At 34.1% G+C, this 20478-nt stretch overlaps 1 protein-coding gene and 1 long non-coding RNA gene across 4 annotated transcripts in view; one reads left to right on the top strand and one right to left on the bottom strand.

Moving 5' to 3' along the window:
• Positions 1 to 20478, bottom strand: part of LOC111049630 — a 311297-nt gene that overhangs the window by 221441 nt on the left and 69378 nt on the right. For 2 of the 3 annotated variants that reach the window (XM_039425126.1, XM_039425127.1), the window contains exons 4-5: positions 13670 to 13834; positions 12050 to 12197 (exon numbers count right to left, since the gene is read on the bottom strand). In XM_039425126.1, coding sequence (XP_039281060.1) covers positions 12050 to 12197; positions 13670 to 13834 — 313 coding nt within the window. The remainder of the gene's footprint in view (positions 1 to 12049; positions 12198 to 13669; positions 13835 to 20478) is intronic. The other variant, XM_039425128.1, reaches the window with a different exon arrangement.
• Positions 3877 to 7160, top strand: LOC120350656. Its single transcript, XR_005570969.1, has 3 exons — positions 3877 to 4000; positions 6099 to 6213; positions 7092 to 7160. It is a non-coding gene; the product is annotated as an uncharacterized LOC120350656 (long non-coding RNA).

Genomic DNA, 20478 nt, shown 5'->3' with positions numbered 1-20478 from the left:
CAATATTTTTATCTTTATTTTTCTCGAGAAACATTGTAAGTCTTTTTCTAAAAAAGTACATAACTTTCAAGCCACATCGACTTCTCCTACGATTTATAGAATATTTATCTTCAATTTGTTTTGGAAATTTATCACTTTTGAACTCCTAGATCTTCCAGAATGCTCGATAATGTAAGGGCATACCGGTATGGAGATAGAGAACTCTCATTTTTGATACTAAAAGAAGGGATAGCCTACTCGTAGAATGAATGAATAGATTTAATTTGGCAAAATTTGAAAAGATGAAAGGCTTCAAAGGTTCTCTACTGGAGGATTTTTATTCAAAGTTTTTATTCAACAATATTATAAAGTTGGAAAAAGGTACTGAATGTATTTCTCCTAGTAATACTTTGAATGATAATATGGGCCTATATTTTTTCAATCACTGTTCTATCATCATAATAATTGGGCTTGGCTTGAATACTTTAATTATTATCTTGAGCTTTCTCGTTATTTATTACGTTGTACACATTCGAGCTGTTTCCTTTGTTCATTGTGATATTCTTCTGCAAACTCAACCAATATCTATCCTTTAAAAATTGATTCTAATACCAATCTCAATGCAGAAGACATAATTATATAGGGAAAGCTAACATCAATTCTATAAAAGTGAAAACAAGAGAGGTTGCAAAGAATAAAGGTTTTTTTAGACCAAGGCCAACATTCTTTGTGTTGTGCTGCAAAAGTGAATAGCCCTGTTTTGGACCTTTGTTCATCAAAATTCAGGAAAAATAGTACAATCTGAGTTTAGTTTGTCTAACCTAGTTATAATAATAATTATGATTTGTGTAATAATATAAATGAATAAACGAAATATATCCATAATGTCAAATCAAATCAATGTTACAACTAAAGAATATTTCAATTTTGAACCAAACTTTAACGAACAAGAGTTCCAAAATGGTACACAGCCATAGGTAGGTACTCCTATGTGAATTCATTCACATAGGAGCCATTCTTTCAATGTAAGAACTGGAATTACACACTTTTGAAAAGCTTTTATGTGGATTTATACACTCTGACGTTATTTTTTAATGAATAACGATTTGCCTTGGCTTGGCTGCAATCGGTAAAGCATGAGTGTAAAAATATATAAGTCTGGTCGTGGTTTTTTAGAATATAACTTCGATAAAATCCTTATAGGCTCGCTCAGGAGTTCCTGCAGTTTATTGCGTTTGAACAATTTATAGAAATCTTTGGAATGTATTATTTCCAAAAAAATAGATATGAGATTTGTCCTGCGTGGTATTGGAGAATAAAATTAATGGTACACCATAAAAAAATTTTTGATACATATATTGTACAAATAATATTAAGAGTCAGATAAATATGGAAAATATATAGAACAACAAAACATACACAACAAACAAGAATAAATATATCAAAAGAAAATATCACAGACTGATACACTATTCTTTAGCTCTTTAGCACGAAACATTACCATGTGTTTTTTAATTCATTGACAATATGCATTCATGTGTATGCAGCTTAGGTATCAACTTGCTGTTGCTTGTCGATTTAGGCAATCTCACTTTACTTCTTATTTCAAGAATCATAGAATAATAAATTGATAAATCAAAGATTATAAATATATTAATTTCTGTAGTTTCCAGTATATTTCTTAATAATATATATACATCTCTCAGGGCATAAGGTTCGGCCTCTGATGGAAATAGATAATCAATTTATCCATTGAACAAGAGCTACATTATATCATTACAAATTATTAAATAGAATCAATGATTGAGTGAGCGTTTGTATTACAAAATTAAAATTTAATATTCCTTTAATTTGTGTACCTTTGGATATGTAGATTGACTTATTGTTATTTAATAAAATATTTCTTATACCTTCTTAAGATTTGCGTAAGTTTTGTATTAATTTTTATAATTTATGACCTTTCTGACGAGCTAGCTCTCATATTTGTTTCACTCAAAGCACTGAGGGCGCCCTAACTTATATATTTCGATGGTATATCACTCACGTGCTGAATTTTTAAAAGCTGTTGGCGGCAATCCGAATTTCCTGGTAGTCCTGGATTTTTTGTGGCCAAAGTCGTCTTCTCCAAGGGATTAAATAAATATTTTAATGACTTTCGCTTCAATGCAGCATCACTAAGTCTTTTGGAATATTAATTGATGAATTTAAACTTCAAGTCTTTGAAAAGTACAATGTAATAAAGGGTCTTGTGCTCTACAGATTTCAGTGAACTTCCTTAGTGGTGTCTGGCAGGCAAGTGGGCAGGTTCTACTTTTATTTCTTCAATTTCCATTTCCGACTTGCAAATTTACATAAATTTAAATAATTCGCTACTACGCCATTTAAAGGTTCAAATAGTCCATGCCAATCTACTAAACAATTACTTATATCCCAGGTCGGATACCTTATATTTTCTCAGACCATATCCGATACATAAACTGAGTAAAAAAAAATTATAAAATCTTATCATTTATAGGAATATTTATGAATACATCTGAATCGGCTCTCTATTGCCGCCCATCGATTACTACAATTTGATTGGTTCCTGCAAATTCACTACTGTATACATGCCTAGGAACATCCTACTTCCTTAATACTCTTAATTTATTTTCATTTGGTGGTTAAAGTATATTTAGGCCTATTACATATAATATATTTTTATAAGGTTTATAAGTTGTTTCTCCCTCTACAACAATTAGTCATGTGTTATTTTAAAGTCCTCCAGTTGCATACCATTTGTTTACAATAACTTTTTGCCAAGGTGTCTGGCTAGATTTTACGTTATGCGACTTGATTGATCATTAAGTTGCCGATCAGTAGGTATTTTAAGCCTAACCTCAAATTTTGCAATACTTCATATAATATAAGTAGCAAATAACTTTCTTTTTCTATTCGGCTGTTCTGATTTAAGCTTTGATACCTGTTATTATCTAATCTTTCAATAATCATTATCGCATTTGGCGATAATAGACTAGCTATTTCACTTCAGACCTATATAAATAGGGATTTTGTTTGCCCATCAGATTCTAATATGTTACATGCGCCCCCGAATTTGAATTAAAAATATTTTGAGAAACAACAATGTTTTTAATTCAAATTCTTCCTTCAACATATCTACATAACCTTCAAATATCCACCAAAACACTTTCAAATATCATCATAACTTGCAGACCTTATCTGCTTACATCCCCTTTAATTGCCATCAAAACAATAACAAATTCCTCCTTATCAACACAATAATGTCACAAATACAACATCTTAAATATATTTCTTCTCTCTACAATCACAGTACAATACTTTCAGATCTGCCGCTTGCAGTGGTGCCAACTTATCTCCATACAATAAACATCTGATTCTCATACAATAAATCTCTTTCAAGAATACTTTTGAGTAACAATTTTTGGGACTCATACTTCATTACAATTCCTAGGTCTCTAATATCAACAATGTTCTTTGAGTTAGGTACAATTCTTCTTTTTGCTAAATATTTGGTTTAGGCTTCTATGGTAACTCATTTCAATTGAGGTTTCTCGGTAACAACATGGTATTAACAATGATAATAATATTTAACATATAAATAAATATATTAACATTAATAGATACATCAAATAACATATATAAATAGCTCTTGGGAACAATCCTTTTTTTCATAAAGATATGTTTGAGGGCTACATACTTTCGATCTAGTTGGTCTTGACTAGTCTACTGGTTCTAGTTTTCCGCTTTTCTGACGTCATAATTTTCAAGCTTCTATTCCATCGATACAGAATTAACCTATTTGTTACAATTTCCACATTTTAAGGTAATTTACATATTTTATTTTTTCTCTCCCTCTTGTGCCTTTTTTATATGATGCTGAGTGAGAAAATACATAATCAAAAATTGTTCTTTTGTTTGTTCCAGGCCTCTAACAGTTGGAAGGAATTAAAAATCGGATTTGTTGACAGGAGGTTCTACACCAAAATTAAATTTATTAAGACAGGTCAGTAATTGGTTGATAATGTTGTTTTCATTTGACTTCTTATCGTATTTACTTCAAATTCGATGATATTGCATGTAGAATTGTCGTGGTTTTCCTGTATCTTCTTGCATTCCTGTCTTGTTGATATTGCTGTAGGCGGTTAGGTTTTCTTCTATCAATTGGTGAGGGTGTCCTGTTGATAATTTATCCTTCATGAATTTAAAGCCCTTGTATCTGGTATACTTTTTCAAACAATTCATTGATCTGGTTCTGCTTTCTTTCTTATTATTTCTATTTATTCCATTGAGTTTCATTTCTCTTTCATTGAGTCTCGATTTTTTCACTTTAGTGGCATTGTTTACAATTCTAACTACACCAACAAACAACTTTATAATATAAAGCTTCCAATTATCTTCATCCGGTACTTTCCACTTAAATTCATTATTAGTCTTCATCATCATAATAAACAATTCAATAATATAGGACTCCCAATCAACAATTATAAATTCTTTCAACAATAGCATTACAATATTTTTCATTATATTCATATTATAGTCTTTCATTGATATCACAGCCATGTTAATCCACAAAATACAATAAATCAGAACACTGATCATATCTTTAATAATATAACCTCTCATCATATAGTAGCCAGGTACTTCCATTTTATTTACATTACTTCTTATTTCTCTTAATCTAATTAAACACCTTCTATCCTTTAACAATCTCCATAAGTAGTTCACTTTATTATTATCCACGCATGAATCCATAGTAGTCCTTCTAGTGGCTCCATTTTTATCACATTTCTTTGGCCCATTTTTCCAGTCACATTGCTGATTATAAGCTTTAAAGTGTATTTGCCATGGATGCATGACGTCAGTGGCCCCTTCCTGTCCTCCATCCTGGTGTCGGTCCAGTGTCCTCCTCAGGCGTTTGAAACGTGCATGCGGCCAGTATGCGTGCGCGCGGTTCCTCTTCGGGTGCTTCCGTCTCCGGGCCTTGTGGTGGGCGCTCCTCTTCTCCCAGATGGCGTCCTCTCGGTCTTCCATCTTGGGGTCCTTGGTCTGCCTCGGTGAGGTCGATTGATGGTGGGTGTAGGTTCGGTGCGCGGATGTATGGTGGTGGTCCCTTGTCCTCCACTCTGGTGTTCCTCAGTGGCGGGTTGCTCTCCCTGCGGTGATGGATCTTTGGCGGGGAACAGGATACTTAATATCATTTGTTTTTTGCGGTGTGTTTTAATTGCATGGTGGGTGGTGGTTTTTGGTGTTGGGTTATCATAGTGGTGAGTATGTTCTTCTAATAATAATTTCGGTAAGTTGTTCACAAAGGTGGTATATGAGGCTGAGGTATCTTTATTTCCTTTATCTATTTTCTCTGAGCTTATGTGGGTTGTATCGGGGTTATCATATATTCATGATTGTTTAGATGTAGTCTTCTCTATGTTTGGTGGTGGGTTATCAGGTGTTGGATTCTGTGTTCTTTGTTGATTCAATCTGGTTGCATGTGCTATTGTATAGTTTGTACTTATTTGACATGGTGGCGGTTTATGATTTCTGTTATAATTATTGTGAACATAACCATTATAAGTGTTCAATCGATCATGGTCATCATAATAATTTCTTCGATTGGTTTGCTGTGGATAATGGTGTGTTGAACAATTTTGAAAATTTTTATTATTCCAGTTATTATTTTGTCTCCGATCGTTGCGGCGTTCAAATTGAGGAGTAGAGCGGGAGCGATCATATGGTACTGGTTCATAAGCTTGGCTGGTGTATTGATTAATTTTTGAATTATACTGATACTGATTTTGTGTATATGACTGGTCTGACTGGTGATTTGTTATTGCCATCACAGATTGTATGTCATATAGATGGTTTATCAACTGTTTACAATCGGTTATTGGTTGAGTGGCGAGCGCCATTCTAACTCAGAAAGGTAGCTTTTTTAAAATGATACTCGCTAAGGCAGAGTCGTTTATTGGCTTGTTCAGCTGAGAATTCTTGAACTGTAGGGCAGTGACAAAAGTGGTATATGCACCATCTAAATTAGGATTGAAATCACATGATATGATATCTGCTAGTACGTCCAACTGTTTACTTCTGCTCCAATACTGTTCCAGGAAGACAGCGATAAACTCCTCCAATGATGTAAACTCATGGGCTCTACTCCAGAAAAACAAAAATGGTTCACCACTTAGTAAGCTGGTCAAATGGAGTCGCCACATACTCCAAGAGGTGGGTGCAAGAGATTGTACTAATTTTATTTGGTCAATGAACAGCTGAGGTTGCAAATGGCAATCAGTATTATCGAATCTGCCCAGTCCCTGCAGTATACCATGTGAATTGATTCCCTCTGCTTGAATTCCATGGGGTTGGTGCTGGATTTGATTTTCTAAAGCTGTTATTTTCTCATGCGCTACTTGCCATTGATTATTATTTGAAGTTTTATTAATCTCTATCTCTTGATTCAATTGTATTAAAGTGGATTTTTGTATTTGTGGAGTTCCATTTGAAGCTTTACATGTTTCTGTGGTCTGATTTAGATTGCTTTGTAATTGATTCATTTGTGTGTGCATGCTGGTCTGTTTGTTGTGCATAGCTGTAATATAACTAGTATTTTCATCTACTGTAGAAGATATATTCTGGTTAGCGATTGTAATCTGTTTTTGGATTTCCTGTTGGCAATTGGCTTTAATGCTGGTTGCTATTTCTTGAATAAGTGTGGTGGTTTGTATTGTAAGGTTATCTTTTCTTTCATTTAGTTCGCAGGTAACTGTATCTATTCTTTCTGCTAATCCTGTCATAATTTTATCCTGACTTTCCCTTTGTAAATTTATCATTGCTTTTAACTCTCCCCTATGATTTTCTACTTTGCTATCAATAGCATCTAACCTCCGTTCTATTGACTGTATGGCATCCACTGTCTCCTTCATACCCTGCTCTACTGTTTGTTTATTTGTCTCTTTAATTGCTGTGTTTTCTTTTTTAATTTCCTGCATCATATTATCCATTGTATTCTGTAGCATGATAGTGAACATACTACTAGTTTGCTCCATTATTACCTTTTTAAATGGATCTAGCTCGGTATCTGAAAATATACTTTGTTTTGTCAGATGCAACTCGGCCTCCGGGGATACTGGATCTGCAGGCTGCTCCTCGCCCCCCTCAACGTTGATCTCTGCCATCCTCTGGTTCAGCGGTGTGTCAGTGGCGTCGATCTGAGTGGATGACAGAGGTTGCAGATTTTGTGGATCGAAAACTATCGACCCGACACTTCCTGGTTCCCTTTCTCGTGGCGTATTGACATCTACCATGGTGGGAGTTGATGTGCTAGGAGTCGACAAAGTGGGGTCTGGACAACCGCCGTACATGTACAAAACTTCAGAGTTTGCGGGAGTGTGGTTAATGTTACTAATATGTGTCAAGTGCAAATTAAAAAAGTGATGCATAATGCGCAAAGGGTGTTTTATAAGGACACAAGGAGGGATTCACAGCAAATAGTTGTGTGCAATGTGCTTTGACTACAAATTATCAAGGTATTTATAACTAGAGTTCTTATAATATATTAATATTCATGTATTGAAATGTCGATTCCTGACTAGCTTACAGACTGTGGTTTATATTATTTTCCAACCGGCTTATATTTAAAATATTAATGACTAGACAAGTTTCAGCAGTTTATTATTAGCAATATATAGTCTTGATTTACTCTCAATAATGATTTAATGAGCTCTGTTCTCATCACCAGCCCCACGTTGGGCGCCATGTCTATCTGACGTTATTTTTTAATGAATAACGATTTGCCTTGGCTTGGCTGCAATCGGTAAAGCATGAGTGTGAAAATATATAAGTCTGATCGTGGTTTTTTAGAATATAATTTTGATAAAATCCTTATAGGCTTGCTCAGGAGTTCCTGCAGTTTATTGCGTTTGAACAATTTATAGGAATCTTTGGAATGTATTATTTCCAGAGAATTTAATTAACAATGCAATATATTGTTGTGTAAACCAGCTTATTCTATTACTGATGAAATCGAATGGTAACTCTCTTAATAATTCAATACTGATAATCAATAAATAGATATGAGATTTGTCCTGCATGGTATTGGGGAATAAAATAAATGGTACACCATAAAAAATTTGATACATATATTGTACAAATAATATTAAAAGTCAGATAAATATGGGAAATATATAGAGCAACAAAACATACACAACAAACAAGAATAAATATATCAAAAGAAAATATCACAGACTGGTACACTATTCTTCAGCTCTTTAGCACGAAACATTACCATGTGCTTTTTTAATCCATTGACAATATGCATTCATTTGTATGCAGCTTAGGTATCAACTTGCTGTTGCTTGTCGATTTAGGCAATCTCACTTTACATCTTATTTCAAAAATCATAGAATAATAAATTGATAAATCAAAGATTATAAATATATTAATCTCTGTAGTTTCCAGTATATTTCTTAATAATATATATACATCTATCAGGGCATAAGGTTTGGCCTCTGATGAAAATAGATAAATCAATTTATCCAGTAAACAAGAGCTACAAATTATATCATTACAAATTATCAAATAGAATCAATGATTGAGTGTGCGTTTGTATTACAAGATTAAAATTTGATATTCCTTTAATTTGTGTACCTTTGGATATGTAAATTGACTTATTCTTATTTGATAAAATATTTCTCATACCTTCTTGAGACTTGCGCAAGTTTTGTTTTTATTTTTATTATTTATGACCTTTCCGATGAGCTAGCTTTTATATTTGTTTCACTCAAAGCACTGAGGGCGCCCTAACTTATATATTTCGATGGTATATCACTCACGTGCTGAATTTTTATAAGCTGTTGGCGGCAATCCGAATTTCCTGGTAGTCCTGGATTTTTTGTGGCCGAAGTCATCTTCTCCAAGGGATTAAATGAATATTTAAATGACTTCCGCTTTAATGCAGCATCACTAAGTCTTTTGAAAAATTAATTGATGAATTTAAACTTTAAGTCTTTAAAAAGTACAATGTAATAAAGGGTCTTGTGCTCTACAAATTTCAGTGTCATTCCATAGTGGTGTCTGGAAGGCAAGTGGGCAGGTTCTACCCTTATTTCAAATTTACATAAATTTAAATAATTTGCTACCACACAATTTCAAGGTATAGTCCGTGCCAATCTACTAAATTATTAACTATATCTTAAGTATAATATTTTATATTTTCTCAGACCACATCCGATACATAAACTGGATAGTGATAATTTATAAAACCTTATCATTTATAGAAATATTTATAAATACAATTGAATCGGCTCTTTATTGCCGCCCATCGATTACTGCAATTTGATTGGGTCATGCAAATTCACTACTGTATCCATGCGCCTAGGAACATCCCACTTCCTTAATATTCTAATTTATTTTTATTTGGTGGTTGAAGTATATTCATTACAGATAAAAGATTCTCTTAGTATTTATAAGTTGTTTCTCTCCCTACAACAATTAGCCATGTGCTTTCCAAAGTCCTCCAGTTGCATACCATTTGTTTACAATAAATTTTTGCCAAGGTTTCTGGCTAGATTTTCACGTTATGCAACTTGATCGATCATCAAGTCGCCGATCAGTAGGTATTTTAAGCCTAACCTCAAATTTTCCAATACTCTATATAATAATATAAGTAGCAAATAACTTTCTTTTTTCTATTCGGCTGTTCCAATTTTAGCCATGGTACCCATTATTATCTAATCTTTCAGAAGTTGTTATCACATTTGGCAATAGACTAGCTATTTCACTTCAGACCTATAAAAGTCTCCCAAATAGGGATTTTGTTTGCCCATCAGATTTTAATATGTTACACACACCCCCGAATTTGAATTCAAAATATTTTGAGAATCAACAATGTTTTTAATACAAATTCTCCCTTCAACATATTGATATAACCTATAAATATCCACCAAAAACACTTTCAAATATCATAATAATTCGCAGACCTTATCTGCTCAGGCCCCCCTTGAATCTCCATCAAAACAATAACTAATTCCTCCTTATCAACACAAGAATATTACAAATACAACATCTCAAATACACTTCTTTCCTCTACAAACACAGTACAATATTTTCTAATCTGCCGCTTGCAGTGATGCCAACTTATCATCCATACAATAAAAATTTTATTCTCATACAATTAATCTCTTTCAAGAATACTTTCGAGTAACAATTTTGGGGCTCATACTTCATTACAATTTCTAGGTCTCTAATATTAACAATGTTCTATAAATCAGGTACAATTCTTCTTTTTGCTATACATTTGGTTTAGGCTTCCTATGGTAACTCGTTTCAATTGAGGTTTGGCGATAATAGACTAGCTATTTCACTTCAGACCTATAAAATTCTCCCAAATAGGGATTTTGTTTGCCCATCAGATTTTAATATGTTACAACACATAGAAGATATTCTGCACCTATATAACTGCACTGGTCACATAGGATATATTCTTTATTCTTCCATAAAATGACTATAGAATTTTTCACACATAGTAGGTATACACCAGGCTGGAGAGCTTGTAATTCTGAAGAAAATGATACCAAAAACGCAAAATTGAAAATTTTGACACATAGGAGGTTTCCTAAGTGCAGCGACGGTAGTTTGTTTATTACTTGTAACAGTTTTATTTTCATATTTATCAGAAGTTCAATTTTGTCATTCAAAATTAAAATTGATTCATCATTCATTTAGTTCCATTCAATCAATTTCAACATAGGAATTATCAAATTAAATTCCTATATTGGTAACCCCAACGTGATCTGAACACGCAACTTCTGATACATTTGATCATTCAGATCTGTTTTCAACAGATATACAATATGTCAAAAGCACCCAGAACATTGTTGCTGATACACTTTCACTTATTGAAGCTATTAATACAACCCTTGATTATGAGTTATTGGTCAAATCTCAAGAAATTGATGAAGAACTTAAGTAGCCAACGCCAGAGAATAATTCTGACAGTTATAGTCAGGTATTCTTCTCTCTCATTGGAACGTGTACCCTTTCCCGGATTACCACTTATTGTGCTCTGTGAAGTATCTACAGGGAAACCTCGACCGTTTCATACACAACCTTTTAGACGACAAGTCTTTGACAGCCTCCATAACCTGAGTCATCCCGGACCCAATGCTTCACTCAAGTTAGTCAGCAACAGATTTGTTTAGCCAAACATGAACAAGAACTGTCGAGATTGGGCTTGCGCTTATACTGGTTGTCAATGATCAAAGATTACTCGACATGTTCATGCTCCTTGTGGAAATTTTGTGACACCTACAAAAAGATTTTCTCATATCCACGTCGATCTGATTGGCCCACTTCCTCCTGCACGATCTTTCAAATATTGCTTGACAGTAACAGATCGTTTTACTCGATGGCCAGAAGTTTATCCACTATCTGACATAACTGCACAGAGACAATGTGTCATGTACTTTTGGATTGCTGGATATTTCGTTTTGATTTCCCAGAAACTGTCACTACAGATCGCGGGACACAGTTCACTTACAACCTCTTCAACACATTCGCCAAGCTATTTGGGATTCGACTCAGAAGTACAGCAAGTTGGCATCCTGCATCGAACTGTATGATTGAACGATTCCATCTCCATCTAAAAGCCGCAATTATGGCTCATGCTAGGGCTGATTGAGTTGAAGCCTTGCCTCTAGTACTTCTTGGTATTCGATCTGTTTTCAAGGAAGATATCAAGGCTACTACATCCGAATTAGTCTACGGAGAGACTCTTCGTTTGCCCTTTGAGCTGCTTCATTCAAAATCACAAGACAATAATCTCGGACAGTTTTATTTCAAGCTTCAGAGAATTCATGTCGCCTCATTCCAGCAACAATACATGGTCAACCAGGCGTCTTTGTGTTTGAGGTACTGTCCACATGTAGCCACGACTTTTTCATTTCATTTATTCATAGACAATGAATTCAATGCAGGTAAAAACAACAGGCATTCCTCACAAATTGAATAGTAGGATTAATCTCTGATTATATAAGTCAGTGGAAAAATGAATACAATTTCTTACCTTATCAGTACATAAAGATCTATTCTGATGTAGAAGAATGAAATAAGTGAGGAAAAGATTCACGACCTTTTCATCAGCTGCAACAATCTTTCCCTTCTCTCTCACTTCTGGCCAGTGGTCAACACTATCCCCATCATCCTCCACACAGCTTCAGACAAAACGTAAAAGAATAACTGTTAGCGATATTGGAAAAAAATTTGCCACCATAGTACAAGGTACTAATCAGTAAACTCCCACATACTTTAGTATCAGTGAAAGTGACCGGCACATTGAAAATATAATTCCCATTAATTCTAATTAGATTATTCCCACTCAATATGGCCGGGCAAGAATGAATAGTCCCATTAGATCTTATGGGAATAATATTCTTACTGTACTGGACACATTCACTGACATCATTCACTGCGGGAATCCAGATTCATAGAGGGGGTGTACTACGAGCTATCAGCGTTTCTTATTGATATACCGACAGGTAACCCGTGCTCCGCAAGGGTCTACTTTGAAACTTTACAAACTGAAAACTTAACATAATGAAATACTGGGATATTGAAAATAAGCATTTAACCATCCTCGTTTAATAAAGAATCCTTATGCAGAAATTTAAGTCAATCAGTCCAGTAGTTAAGACGTGATGATGCGTCAACCATAATTTTCCTATTCCGTACACGTGTATTAGCCAGTTCTTCACATTATTATAGTAGGCTATAGATGATGGATGCTTCATCAGTATCTCTAAATGAGAATAACTTTTGAACGGTTTGAGAAATCACAAATCGGTGCGGTTTATACAATTCATTTTCTCTTGAAATTCTGTATGGAAATCATGTATTTTATGACTACCTTCCAATTTAAAAGAATGAAGTTGAATTCGAAATGGCGGTTCCAAGATGGCAGACCAGAATTTTTATGTGACCGATAATCTGTTATTTTTATTCGAATTCCCCAATCATACATCAAAATAAATGTTCAGCTGTTTCTATACAAAAACTGGAAGCATGACAAGGGTTAATAGTTAGATGGAAATTCGATGAGAACCACTATCCAAAAATTAGTTGCCAGCCCGGGAATCGAACCCGGTACCTCCCAATTGCCAGTCAGGAATGCTTACCCTTACACCAAACTGACAATCTCTGGATAGCAGCGCTCATTTTATACGAAGCCGTAGCGGCCAACCAGTTACAGATGGAATTAAATAGAGAATGCATTTATTCAAATGCTAATTGATAATAATTATTATTCAACGAAAATCCTAAATATATGCTGTAAATCACCCCGAAGACTTCTGCTAATGCAGACATTGACAACAGGGTTAACAGCTAGATGGAAATTCGATGAGAACTACTATCCAAAAATTAGTTGACAGCCCGGGAATCGAACCCGGTACCTCCCAATTGCCAGTCAGGAATGCTTACCCTTACACCAAACTGACAATCTAAAGGTCTAAAGGTCTAAAGGTGAAATACAGAATAGGTGAGTTTTCAATGGGGTTTCTATATGTAATGGGATATGGGGATTTTTTTATCACCATCCGGATAATCTGTGTTGTACTGCAATTCATATGGAATAATTGGTATTAAATAATGAATAATTGGTATTGAATAATGAATAATAGACCCTCACAATAAATTTGTATCACGATCTCCATAGACACGTTCCCACTTTGATCCAATCTCCAATGATATTTTTTCAGTTTGCAAATTATTGTAATCAACTATCACCTTATCAGTGTAAAGATTCCGACGATCAAGATCATATTGAATAGCATGCTTTTCGTAATTATTTATCCTGTAAAAAAAAAATATTGCAGAAAAATTATGAATGAACAGAACTATAAAAAAGTTTATTTATCTATCTCCTTTACGAAAATACTTCAGGACTGAAAATTTTGTGAATTGAAGAACTACAAGACTTAACCTATTTCGAACTATGTGTTATCTAAATTTGGGAGAGGAATAGCACAAGTTCACCTTTTTTTCCTCTCCCTATTATTTTGATAATGTACTGATTGTATAAATCAATGAAGAAATGAAAATAAAATAAATAAATATTTTGTTTAATAATACAATAATTTCAGATCAGAATAAAGCAACAGGCTTGGCCCAAAGCTAATCTCCTTCCAAATTTGTACATACCACAGCCTTCTGTAGTTAGCAGTTGAACTAGAAATGGGTTTGATTGATTGATTGATTACTTTATTTATGTAGATTACAATATAATATACTGGCTTATACACTTATATACAATAGCTTACAATAAAGCAAATTTATAGATGAATTTACAAAATATAAATTAAGAAATTAATTATTGTGCTGTATATGATATGAAAAAAAGCAATTTGTAATAACTATAGATAAAATAGATAATATTGTTATGCATCTACATAAATTGGCGGAGCTTTGGACATATCAATGTCCATTCTTCGGAAAGAATATTTTAAGTATCCTTCCCACTAACTCTCTACCAAAACGTTAATATCATTAATTCAACAAAGGATTTATTTAAAAATGAGAATATTGCAAATGTTTTTATCAATATGAAGATTTAAGAGAATAAAAACAGAAAATTAATAAATTAACATAAGTATATAAGTAAGTAAAATCAAATCATTAATTATTAGTGAGTGGCCGTAGTCGAGTGGATCAGATGCTGGCTTTATGATTCAGAGGCCCGGGTTCAAATCCCAGCCCGGGCAAGATATTTATCTCGGGCCACTCCCGTGTTTCGGATGGACACGTTGAGTTGTCGGTCCCGGCTGCCTAAAAAGCAGTCGTTAGGTCATGTCAGAGGCCCTGAAATTGATCAGTTGCGACCTGAAAACTCTGACACCAGACCTGAGCCAGCCAGGTCACTCGATATTATTATTATTATTATTAATTATTAAAATGGAGTAGGCTGAAAGTGGATAAGGGTAATCAACTTTCAGTTATACAGCAGTATGCAGTGAATGATTAAAATAACATGAGATTATATAATATATATTCATATTATATTATTTATATTATATTATTTATATTATATATTTATATACAGGTTTATAGGTTTGTATTTGTGTGATGGGTGGGGGATGGTTGTCATGTGATCGTTCTAGGGCTGGACAGTTTCAGTCATTTGCTCCAAAAGATATATTCTTAAAGTCAGGATGAAGCTCGCTCGGCTCTCGATGGACCTGATAGTAACGGGAAGTGCATTCAATGCTTGACAGGCACTAACCAGAAAGCATTTTGTGAAAATAGTAGTTCGATGATTGAGTATCCTTAATGTACTTTTTCCGGTTCTAGTATGTGAAGCATCTATCCTCCTACCTTCAGAGACAAATTTGAAATCATCTTTAAAATAGTTCGGATTACCGTATTTCAAGATATCTCTGACAAGCTTGACTATTCGAAAAAGCCTTTGATCAGGAAGCTTTGATTTTGAACTAGCAATGTGGGCTGGGGTGATATGATCATGGCATTGGAGAGAGTTGACAAAACGTAGACAATAATTTTGGCAATGCTGTAGTTTATCATTTAGAGTTACTTGCATATCATTGAGAACAGAATTATCATACATGGAATGTGGGAGGATAAGAGATAGAACCAATAACAATTTAATGTTTCTGGGGAGGATGTCGTGCATTTTCTTCAATGAATGCATTGCTGAAAATACCTTTTTACATGTTTTGTTCACTTGTTCTGACCAGTCAAGAGTATTATCCATAATAATTTCTAAATTCCACACTGAGCTACAGTAAGGAATGTCATTACCATCTACACTAATTTTGTAGATCGATTCAAGGTAAATTTTTATAAGACGAAAATATCCAATTATAATGGGTTGTGTTTCGATGGGATCAAGCTTAAGGCCATTTTTATTTGTTCATTCAAATATCGAATTGATATCTTGATTCATAATTCCAACTGTCTCATCTATTTTTGTTATGGGACAGCTTATATAAATTTGAAGATCACCTGCAAAAGTATGGAAGCTGGAGAACTTGATAATGGAAGAGAGGTCATTAGCATACCAAGTGAATAGGAGAGGGCCTAAATTTGAGCCTTGTGGTACTCCATGCATAACATTTCTCCAATTTGACTTGTTGTCACCAACAGAAACACATCGTTTCCTACCTAGGAAATAGGATTTGAACCAAACTAGGGAGTTGTTTCTAAAACCAAGAATAGCTAACTTATTTGAAAGAAATTTATGATCAACAGTATCAAATGCTTTAGAAAAATCAAACGGGGTGAGGATGGTGCATTTTCTTTGGTCCATAGATGACCTTATATCATCAGTGACACGAAGGTGGGCTGTCTCAGTTGAATGGAATTTCCTAAAGCCTCATTGAAAGCTATGAAACTTTCTATTTTTGTCTAGAATTTTACAACTTGAGCATGAATAAGTCTTTCTAGCACTTTGGACAATGCAGGTAGAATACTGATTGGTCTGAAATCCTCTACTTTATTTTGTGATGCAACTTTATTTTGAGGGCGAACCAGAGCAAACTTCCAGTTTTCAGGGAAATCGCCTTCTTCAAGTGACTTGTTGAAAATGTATGTAATGGTTGGTGAAACAACAAATACAGTAACATCTTCATGATAAATTTAATAGGAATTTTGTCTACACCCATAGCATTACTATGAATATGTTGAATTGCTTTGAAAGTGTCTTCTTCTGAGATTGGATGAAAATGAAATTGATCAGTAATTGGTATATCTTGCTCTTCAAGATCATTGATATGACTAGCAATGACAACTTCGTCACTTTAGTTGGCGTGTGAAACGAAATGGTTATTTATATTGTTCAATGGTAAGTCAATTTGGGGATTCGATTTCTGTTTGCCAAGCCCGAATTCTTTTATTCCCTGCCAAAGTGATTTAGAGTCTTGCCTATTGTTTGTCATGAACGAATTCAAGTACCTGATCTGTGAGCTCCGTAATTCCTGTTAAACTCTATTTCTAAGGCTCCTATACTCTATCAAACTGTCCAAGTCAAATGTGTTTTCAAATTTTCTATGTGCTTTGTCTCCACGTCCCATCATCTCAAGTATGTCTTCTAGTCATCCACGGTACTCGTCGTTTTCTATTAATCCTCCTTGTCACATGAGGTGCATGTTTGTCATACAAAGTCAAAGTCCAATTCTCGAAAGTCTTGACCAAGTAATCAAGTGAGGGTAACGCTTCAATTTGATGCCATGGAGTCTGAGCCACATCAGTCAGGAAGGTGGCTTCATCAAAGTTTTTGAAGTCTCTATAAGTGATAATTTTCTGTTTTGGCTTAGGTATTGTGACAACACATTTCATAAGCAGGCTGGCATAGCTCGAATTGAAAGATAGCGAGCAGTAATATCGATGAGATAGATGCCAGCCAGCTATTATTTCAATTCATGCTGCTTTAATACAATAAATATCTCATTTCAATTCTGTGTTATTATAGGCCTAAATATAATAAAGTTTTCTGTCAAGTTATATTTTCTAATTATTTTTATATCCTCTCTCGGAAAGTCTCATAATCTTAAGGCCAATAGATGTATTAGGCTATTTCTGTGATATTCATATTAATTTTAACAATATTTTAAGAAAATAAGGCTATATTATAATAGCATCCAGCAGAGCTGTACAAGTAATGAATTATTGAATTATACAGGTCACACCTTAAAAATGCCTGCTATTGTTAATATCTGAAAAATAATGAAAATACCTCATACTAGTCATATTTAGCATGAATTAAAGTTTTAAGGGAATTAGGTTCTTTGATACTTACTGGTCGGCAACCTAAATAATTGGTCAAGCCGTATAAATTGAGAATTAGCCGGACACCTGTGGCAAATTTAGTTGCATACAAAAAGCATTCCCTTAAAATGTGATCAGAGGGTTGGTAACAAGCACGGCATGTCAATGTAGAAGGAAAAACGTTTTAAAAAATACAAAAATATTTATTATGTCATACGAGCATGGACAAAATTTGTAAAATAAATAAACATATTAAGGAAATGTGGTATATCCTACTCAGCCCATGAATACATTTGTAATTTTAGAATAAGCCAATCAGAATACAGTAACTGACCAGCGGTAAAAGTGAGTTAATTCAAAAATATACATTATTTATTATATAAATGATAAGAATTTGTAAAGTCTACAGTACCCAGTTTATGTAACAGATAAAAAATGAATATTCAAAAATTATAATATTTGCTCTTTATGCAATAACCTAGCAGATTGGCACAGACTATATTGAATCATATTATTGCATAGTAGTGAGGCTGGGACCAGCTCCAATCAGAGTGAATATTAAAATGATATGCAAATTCAAAAATATGAAAGTATGGTCGTGGAAAGAATAGGGGTAGATCCAAGCCCACTTGCTTGCCAGAGGTCACCGGGAACAGCCACCAAATTATAGAGCACAAGATCCCTTTTTAAATAATTGTATGTTTTAAAAATCTAAGTTTCATTTTAAAAATTAAATTCATAAGACTCAGTGAGGTCGTAGTAGGACATGAGTCACTTAATTTGAATATCTCCATTAGAGAAGACGACAGCAGCCCACCAGAAAGTCCTAGGACATCGAAAAGAATCCAGATCATCATCATAATTTGTGAAAATCAACACATGAGTTTAATTGAAAAGTTATTAAGGGTGCCCTCAGTGCTTCAAATAAATCACAATTAAATAAAGCTAGCTCAATGAAGGGTTATTTAAATATTGAAATTAATATCAAAACTTGCACAAGTAATAAAACATAAAGGGAATATTATTAAGAACAATCTATAAGATATACCTGTTTGAATATGCACAGAGGGAAAATATATTAATATACTAGCTGTCAGGCTCGCTTCGCTCGCCATATCTGTCTAGCCAGGGGGCTCCGCCCCCTGGACCCCCTACTGGATCGTGCAAGAATGAGATCAGCAGGCTCGCTTCGCTCGCCTGCATTTTTCATTTGGGCATTTTTATGATAATGTTGGGACAATCCAGTCGGGGGTCCAGACTAAACGGCTGGCTAAACGGATATGGCGTGCAAAGCGAGCCTCATTGCTAGTAATATAACATTCCCAGGATTGAAGTAGCAGTGCCCAATCAATTTTTCCGCGATAAATGCATTTAAATCTTCAACTTGGTGCCAACCTAACAAAGTCAACTCAACTTAATGCCAACCTGACAAAATTATTAATTTAGTTGCCAGTTAACAACTGTTTCGAAGAGGTACTCTATCTAGATTATAGTTCTATAGTAACATATTATGATATGGAAATTTCAATTATAATCGAGAGATTGGGAGAAGAAGAATATACATGCTAAAAGACGAACTTTAAACCCTTAAAAACAACCCTTAGAGTTAAAATATTGCCAAAAGATTTCTTAGTGCGCCTCTAAAGGGCCAACTTAACATACCTACCAAATTTGAACGTTTTTGGTCCAGTAGATTTTTAGTTATGCGAGTGAGTGAGTGAGTGAGTGAGTGAGTGAGTCAGTCAGTCAGTCAGTGAGTGAGTGCCATTTTGCTTTTATATATATAGATGATTTATTATAATTTCATGCTCACTCATTATATCTTTCTATCAATAAATTATTAAGATTTTTGAGAAGCTCATGTTCATAAGATAAATTGATTTATCTGATTTCCACCAGAGGCCGAACCCTAGCCTTGAGATATTTTATAATTTATACTCAATTATTTATATTAATTGGGGAAGAAGATTTATAAATCTTATTCAATGAGCGACAGCAAGTCAATAACTGAGCTGTATGATTTTAAAGCATATAATTGCTGATTAAAGAAGCACATGGTAATATTTCTTGCTAGAAGCAAAGACAATCATTAGTGAGCTATCTGTGATATTTTCAATATATACTTGTCCTTCTGTTATTTTTATGCTTGTGGCTCTACATTTTATTTGCTCGTTGATATTTTATGTAATTATATTCGTATCTTTATTTGAATGGTGTACCCTTCATTTATTATCCTATCTCCATGCATGACCAATCTTATTATAGTCTATTTTACCAGTATTGAAATATTATTAAAATTACCAACCAACTATATTCTTCACCGAATAAGTTGAATAAATCATCGATATACAGCATTGATTATCAAATCTTCGGAAATAATACATTCCCGAGACTTATATATTATCCAGTACCAACACATCTGATTTGAAGAATCTCAAAGGTCATAGTATTAAGTTGCAGCAACATAAATTAATGGAATTTATAAGGTATTCTGATAGAGTGTTGCCTTTGATTCCACCTGATATCGTTTTTCATTGCTGACCACTTTGGCAAATGGTGATGGGTGGCATTGGTGGCGGTACCGCATCGTCTAGTATGATAAACAGAGCCCTTATATCTATTTATCTCTACTGCATTTATATTTGTGGAGTACACCAAATCAGTCACAAGAACTGTGAACTGTTAAAGTGGCCGACGTTTGCAGCCAGCGAAAGCAGA

The sequence above is a fragment of the Nilaparvata lugens genome, chromosome 3 (assembly GCF_014356525.2).
Source record: "Nilaparvata lugens isolate BPH chromosome 3, ASM1435652v1, whole genome shotgun sequence".
Lineage (NCBI taxonomy): Eukaryota > Metazoa > Arthropoda > Insecta > Hemiptera > Delphacidae > Nilaparvata > Nilaparvata lugens.
Note: the sequence above shows the minus strand (reverse complement) of the source record. Positions and strands in the feature narration are given on the sequence as shown.